Source organism: Centroberyx gerrardi, chromosome 13 (assembly GCF_048128805.1).
Source record: "Centroberyx gerrardi isolate f3 chromosome 13, fCenGer3.hap1.cur.20231027, whole genome shotgun sequence".
NCBI classification, from domain to species: Eukaryota; Metazoa; Chordata; class Actinopteri; order Beryciformes; family Berycidae; genus Centroberyx; species Centroberyx gerrardi.
In genome coordinates this window covers 22,804,648-22,812,334 of record NC_136009.1, presented here as the reverse complement: position 1 = coordinate 22,812,334, position 7,687 = coordinate 22,804,648, and the positions used below count along the sequence as shown (strand labels likewise).

Here is a 7,687-nt window from a genome sequence, read left to right as displayed (position 1 = left end):
AGATGACCAAAAAAAAGCACACGATACAATCAATAAAACAAACCCATAAAACACATGATTGTCACTTACTGCGAGTCACAAAAAAAGTACATACCGTGAATAAATAATCTACAGAAATATGTACAATATGCACAACAAGAATCAAATGGAAGTGCAAAATAAAGCTTTGGATCCCTGTACAGGAAATAAGGTAAGCGAATGTAGACTGAGCCAGCTGTCCCCAACATATGAAGCAATAATAATCTAGAAGTCATACTTTTACAGGACATTTAGTAACATTTAGGCTTTGAACTCCTGCATTTAATGACCCTTAATAATGACGTTATTCAACGCTGAGCAAAAAACATGATCGGAGAGAATAAAATGAACACATTACATTACGTACAGTGTATCGCATTCCACGGAAAACTTGAGAGTATTTAATGCTCGTCGTCCGATGAGGATCAAGGCAACAACCACGGGACCACAGGCGACTGAGATAGAGAGAGAGAGACAGAGAGAGTGATAGAGAGAGAAAGAGAGAGAGAGAGAGAGGGATCCAGAGAGGAGGCGACTCACTGCAGTGGAAAAAAATCATTGTGCTCCTGCTGGGTTCCTTAGCTGGTACTGACAGAAACTGGCTGCAATATTAACACTGTACAACTCTACCACCTTTCCCATCTAGATCAACTGAAGATCAGCAGAAGAAGAGAGCCGGTCGAGGGAGCTGCATGTGTGGTTGTGTGTGTACTGTACCTCCCTCCTGTCGGGGCAGTCACACACACACAACACAACACAACGCACACATGTGATCTGCAGTCTTCTGTAATGTCCCAAACGTGTAAAGTCTCTGGTAGGAAGCTCCGGACGCCGTTACCCAGAGTTCAAGTACTCCAGCGCCACTTCATAGCAGAACTTGTACTGATCCTAGGAGACAAAACAAGACAAAATGGGAACAAGGAATGAAATAATTTTGGCTATACATTAATTGTACAGGATTTTTGACAATGCACAGATGGCTTTTTATCGCTATTTTCAGTCTGATTTATTTCTCTACGCACCTGCAGCTATACTACAGTCGTTTGAGTGCAACAGCATTTTTTTTCTTTCTTTTTTAAGAATAAATGAAACAATATGAAGGGAATCAAGGCCTAAAAGCTCCATAGGACAAAAGGGTACAACCTAACATCATGAAGCTTCAAGTCAAACCTGTTTCAAATAGTATTTGCAAATATTTCTTTGCGTTTGTTTTGATCTGCTTGGACTACCAGATGGTTGGGGTTTACTACATCTGGATGAGGCTATCAACCACAGAAAAGTATTCTACAGTGACTTTCAAACAGTCTAAAATCCCTGACGCTCATTGTGTTGTCCTATGTGATGAACCCCCACCCAGCTGGCATGCTGAGCAGATTAAAACAAACTCTAAGAATGATTTGCAAATACAATTTCACCAAAGTCTGATGCTAGTGTCCAACTGCTGCAAGTTCTCCTCACCAGTAGATCCACCATGTTGGGTTTATTGTTCCTCAGTGTTTTGACGGCGTGGAAAACGTCCACAGAGCGCTGGTGTTGGAGCATCTCACACACGATGCTGATGGCACAGAACGTCCCGCTGCGGCCGCCTCCGTTCCTGCAGTTGTCACACAGCAGCCAAGTGTTAGAACATAGAGGGGAGATGTAGTAGAATAGTAAACTAAAATCGACTTGATCTTTAAGGCTTAACATTTAATCAATTCTGTCAAATGTAATTTAAACTGAGCTAGATAAAATTGAGTTTGATATAAAAGGGTTAGGGTTAATAAAAAAAGCTCAAAATGGGCTTGAGGAGTTGCAGAGAGCCAAGGCATGCTGATCAAGTTCTGCTGATGCAGTAAAGCTTTTCAGTCAGTAGGTGGAGATGTTTCATCTTTAATGCCAGCAGAGAGTGAGCTTGCTGCTGCACTGAATGTTGGGGGGGGTAACTTACAGACAGTGGACCACGGTGCGTCCCTCGCCCCCGTCGTACTCCTCCTGCCACTTGTCCACCTGTCGGATGAGCTTGAGGAAGGAGCGCTTGGACATGGGCGTGTCTCTGTACATGGGCCAGCCCAGGAACTGGAACTGCTGCACCATCCGGTAGCCGTCCTGGGGCTGGAAGGGAAGGACACCGGTTAACCCAGGGTAACACATGGAGGGGTGGGGGGGGGGTTAATCGCTAATCGCTGCGCAAAGATGCAATCAGACAGCAAAGATATAGGGCTAAGCCTAGATGGCCACAAGTAGGACAAGCGATGGATAAAGGCGACAAGTTTACGCACAGATAGATGGACTGATAGACGGTTTGATAGATGGCCATAGTTAATGCTGGGGACAGACAGAGAGGCAATCAAAGATACAGGCTCTAAATCCATCACACACAGACATAATGATCTGTAACCATTACCAATGATCATGTGTGATAATATTGTATTTCACTTAACAGTCTTGTGTTTTTTCATGCTGGTGCCTCTGCTGGCCAGAGGAAGTTATAACACGTCAGTATGAGGAGTGATTATCGACGGCCCCGGGCCGGCCGGGTCGGGTGGGGTAAGGAGCTTATGCAGGTGACTGCAGGTGGAGCTGGAGCGGGTCAGGACCCTTTCACCCTACAGTGCACTCATGGCCAGTAGTTCAAATTAAGGCAGATTCATGCTTTCCTGCAAAGTCACTGGTCGGAAGAGGGTTCACTCAGTTCAGCTGGGGTTATGCTTGTTTTTTTTACGTGGGATAATTTCTCGAGTAGACTACAAGATACGTGACTTGGACAATCACACCTTTGTCCAATCACTGGGAGAGTGGCATAGTTCAAGAACAGAATGATCTTCCCTTCCGCACAGCTTGAATGGACAGGCTTGCATCGAAGTGAGTGGGAGGTGTGAGGTGGGCAGTCACAGTAAAAAAAAAAAAAATGGCCGCTGTGATCACCAGGGAGAAGGCGAACAAGTTACAGAAACGTACATGTGCAGCACAGCAGGAAAACTACATATCAACCTGCTCGCACAAAAGGAGCGTATGTTCTTTTTCCCCAAACAAACCGCTCGCTTCCTGATGGTGTGTGTCCGTACCCGTGCTGCGTTGTAGATCCGGAATATTCTGCTGATGATGTCCTCCTCCAGGTCGGCGGAGACAAACTCCACCTGGATGGGTCCGTGGCGGTGAACGCCGTTCTCTGGCCAGTACTGTGGGCACAACTAAGACAAACAGGCAGGGACACACACATACATGCGCACACACACATATGTAGGTACACCGGCACACATAAACCCACATGCAGACACACACACACACACAAAGAAGAAGAACAGACAAAGAAAACGAGGAAAAGGGAAGATGATTCATTAGTTTGGAACTCTGAATGAACAAAATTTTACTTCTTACAATCACTACTTTGTCTATCTGATGGACTCAAACAGACTAGTGCAGTGCTGTTTGCCCCGCTGCTGCACAGAGCGCTGTTCGCCCCGCTGCTGCACAGAGCGCTGTTCGCCCCGCCCCGCTGCTGCACAGAGCGCTGTTCGCCCCGCTGCTGCACAGAGCGCTGTTCGCCCCGCCCCGCTGCTGCACAGTGCCCATTCGCCCCGCTGCTGCACAGAGCGCTGTTCGCTTGTTTATTCAAAGTTTATTAATATTGAACGTGTCGCGTGTCCAAATTGCACCAAATCCGACACCGCACGTCCTTGGGTCTCCAGCAATACACCCACCAAGTGTGAAGTCGATCGGACAAACGGTTCTCGAGATATGCGAAGGACACACACACACACACACACACACACACACACACACTCACTCACTCACAGACAAGAGATTCCTCGAATTAGTAGATAGATGATGTTAAAAGTTTTACTCTATTCCATTTAATGGGATCACAAAGTTTAAGAGCATTAATCATAAGGAACAAGAGGTGCAGAGATAGAAGAGTTAATTCAATGTTAAGTGTTTTCTTTTTAAAATGTAGTGAATTGCGTCCTCACTGAAGAACATCTGGATAAAGGCTAGGATATATATTTTTACTAGACAAACCAAACACAGATATACTGCAGGTATAGAAGCCTTTTGCTAATCAACGGACGCTTTGTTCAATATGTCAAACAGAAACACCTCAAGAACCTTGGCTGCTTGTTATTTCATCCTCTTAGAGGAAAAAAAAAACAGATTCTTTCTTCTCAAAATCTGTATTCACTTATTTTTCAGTCTGAGGTAAAATCTGCGGCTCCTCTCCGTGAAAGACTATGTAATCAAAAGCATCTTTAAGAAAGCTTTCATTGACATCCACAGAGTGTTATTGACTCTTTGCTCCGGCAACAGTTTTGAACAGTACAGAGGGAGAAATGAGCCCCTGGGACAGCCTCGTAAGAGCGGCAAAATCTCCCCTATTTCCCCTCCTCAGGAGAAAAAGCCCAGTTAAGAACATGCACCTGCGGAGCGCACCGCCAGCCTCACGGCACTAAATCAGGCTCGCACACACACACACACACACACACACACACAGAAGGACAGATTCTGCACTGACAGATATGCCCACATGCAGAGTCACACACTCTTGAACAAACAAGAAGAAAGACAGTACCTGAGAAGAATGCAAATACGTAAACAGGCCTGAGTACACGCACGCATGCACATTGCACACACAGATACAGACCGACACACACAATTACACAAATACATGCTCATGGATGCTTGCACTCACTTACTTTCTCTCTCTGTCTCTCTCTCTCTCTCTCTCACACACACACACACACACACAAACAAGCACATAGACAAACACATGCAGGGGCTCACACACGCACATACACACTGCGCGCATGGCAGGAAAAACACTACTTTTTAGCTTCCTTTGAGAGCCCATCAAAACTTGACAAATTCAACAGATGCAAAAACAAAGATGCTGATGGAGAGATGGTATACCTCCACCTCCCTCGCCTCCATGCCTCCCTCCCTCGCTCCCTCCCTCCCTTCCCACCTGTGCTGCTGCCTTGGCTGGCTGACTGGCTGGCTACAGTGAGAATATTGAATGAAAGGCCCATCTATCCAGCCAGTCAGTCAGACAGTCAGACAGTCAGACAGTCAGACAGTCAGACAGTCAGACAGTCACCTAGGGAAAAGGGATTTGGAGGGGGGAGAGCAGCCTGGCTTCAGGCTTTGATCCCCGGGTGTTATGACAGAGCCTCAGGCTGAGAAACCTGGAGAGTCTATTCCACAGGCCTGTCTTTCCATCTACCTGCGCTTTCATGGCAAGTCCTCTTCCACTCCACAGCGCCTACCTCATTTCGGAACATATATATACACACACACACACATACGTATACGGTATATCTGTGTTTGCTAGCACAGCTGCAATCCTGGGTCTTTCTCTTTCTCCGAGCGAGTACGAGGGCTTATGCAGGAACAGACAAAGCAATGTTTTCCTGAATCTAGTTCCCATGCTGTCCCTTTGTGTGACTTTATGAGATACGAGTTCTGATGAAAGGTAGTGCATCTGTTTGTGAGTCAATTTCTTACAATATCCTTTGGGGATTCTTTTGTGTGTGTGTGTGTGTGTGTGTGTGTGTGCACATGTATCAGGTCGGGTTTACCTGGGCTGGGTCCACATCGTTGAGCATGACTATGGACGTGCAGTGGTAGTCCAGGACCAATCTCCAGAAGTCCTTCACTGTGTTTGGCAACGGGTGCTGGGTCACTATGAATGCAGACGGCTGCTTATAACTCTGGAGGAGAGGTAGGAGAAGAGAGGGAGAGAGTGAGAGAGAGAGAGAGGAAGAGAGAGTGAGAGCAAGAAGGAAGAGAACGAGTTTCATAACTTGTCTCTGAATGCACCTCATGTATATTATATGGTATGTAAGCCCAGCGGCTTACTAAGAATAAACCTTTAACCATTCTTAAAATGACCTCCATCCTTTGACCTGTCTCTTACTGAGTGCTGTTTTGTAATGGAGATTCCATGTCTAGGGAGATTATATTAGGACACTGCGTTTCCAGTGTGGTTTCTGGCTCTCAGGGTGGCCTAGTGGTTAGTGAGACCATCCTGTAGCCGAAAGGTTTGATCCATGCAAGAGCCAATGTGTCCATAAACACAAAAGTGCCCTGTCAAGATGTTCTTTGTCAAATCCACCCTAAAAACACAGCTACTGGTGATGTACCTTGCATTTCTCGCTTCATGTTTTGTTGTTTGGTTTTGTATTTGCTGTGGATAACTGGCCAAAATATCAATGTCATGTCAGGTTGAGATATTTCCAGCGCAGCTACAATTGAGTTTAAGAGCAGAAAATCTTTCAGCGATCTAAAACATCGAAGGTAAACGTCTGGTTTTGGTGTCAGCCACTCAAACAGCGAGGGCTTCTTTCTAGAGCCGCCATTTTGAACAAACTTTCAACAATCATACAGGGAGAAATCCATCGTAGAAGAGGCAGCGAAACAAATTTCTCCACTGACAGCAGCCTCAATAGACCAGAATGCAATGCAGCCACAAGACGTGTTGTGTTTTGAGTAAGGGGCATGGAAAACTCACGCTCTTGGTGTTACTATGCTATTGCTCTGTCCACCTACACCTATAACTAACAACTGAATGCAATAAGTATACTCTGCAGGTTATTGAAAGTCATTCTGGGAAATGTAGGAAATTACTAACTGAAGTAGAAATAGATGAGGCAGGTTGAGGGAAAGTGGGTACACCAAAAAAGCAAATTCCAACAGAGTATCCAAGGGTGGATCTTTGCTTTAAGTCACTCTGTATAGGAGCAACAGCTTAAATGTGAAATGTTAACGTCTGTGTCTGACTCTTACATCCATGAGGGCAGCGTTGATGTAATTGGAGCTCTCCCCGTCGATGGTGATGAGGAAGGGCAGGCAGCGGTCTGGCGGCAGGACGTCCATGCAGCGGTTCTTCTCGTGGTTCCTGGGCAGCAGGGCGATGCTGCAGTCCTCCACCCGCAGCGTGGGAGTCACCATGTTCAGAGTCTGCCAGACAGCAGCAGAGGTACATGCTGTCACACTGAGGCAGGAGGCTAGGCACAAGGGTCTCCACTGCGCTAATTGTGCCCCATTATTGTAATTAACAATGCAATTCTTTAATTAATTACATTAGCGATATCTCAGACGCCACACATGGGATTTGTGAGGAAACATGGGGGAATGGTGCATCTCACCACTGCGTTCCAGCATTTTCAAAATAACACTGATTGGAGCAAGGAGGGGTGCTGCAATTACAGGTCAAAACAAGGTGACATATTTGTTCCTGATTGGCCCAGAGGGGGACTGCATCATTCACCGGGGAGAGCGTGTTTACTGACGCTTTGTTTTGACCCTGCACCTGAGATAATGCTCCATTAGGGATTTGCACACACTATTTTCTGTGTCTTATTATGTTTAAAAAATCATGCAATACTAGAATAGACTGGTTAGAAGGTCACTGGTTCCCATTCTGACAGGAAAACGTTTGATGGGGGAAGCGAACAAGACATACTCCCCTTTGTTTGGGGGCAACACGCTACTTTGTAACACATTAGAGTACTCTACTTTTACTCTACTCTACTCTACTTTTCTTGTGGTAACTATCAACTTCATGTCGTTTTTCAATTCTTGTAATCCGTTATTAGTTACTTTTTAAAATTAGAATGTCTTTACTTTCAATTTTCTCTCATATTGTTTTCATGTTAGTGCAAATTTAAAAAAAGTTGAAAAAAATGAAAAT

At 45.4% G+C, this 7,687-nt stretch overlaps 1 protein-coding gene across 11 annotated transcripts in view; it reads right to left on the bottom strand.

Annotated features, from left to right (window-relative positions):
* Nucleotides 1-797: 797 nt before the first annotated feature.
* The window catches only part of LOC139931005 (receptor-type tyrosine-protein phosphatase mu), a 141,427-nt gene continuing 134,537 nt past the window's right edge, over nucleotides 798-7,687 (bottom strand). For all 11 annotated transcript variants that reach the window (XM_078287972.1, XM_078287971.1, XM_078287973.1 and 8 more), the window contains 6 exons: nucleotides 6,781-6,954; nucleotides 5,574-5,705; nucleotides 3,066-3,191; nucleotides 1,949-2,112; nucleotides 1,477-1,612; nucleotides 798-906 (listed from right to left, as the gene is read on the bottom strand). In XM_078287972.1, the coding sequence (XP_078144098.1) occupies nucleotides 853-906; nucleotides 1,477-1,612; nucleotides 1,949-2,112; nucleotides 3,066-3,191; nucleotides 5,574-5,705; nucleotides 6,781-6,954 (786 nt within the window). In that variant the 3' untranslated portion in view covers nucleotides 798-852. The remainder of the gene's footprint in view (nucleotides 907-1,476; nucleotides 1,613-1,948; nucleotides 2,113-3,065; nucleotides 3,192-5,573; nucleotides 5,706-6,780; nucleotides 6,955-7,687) is intronic.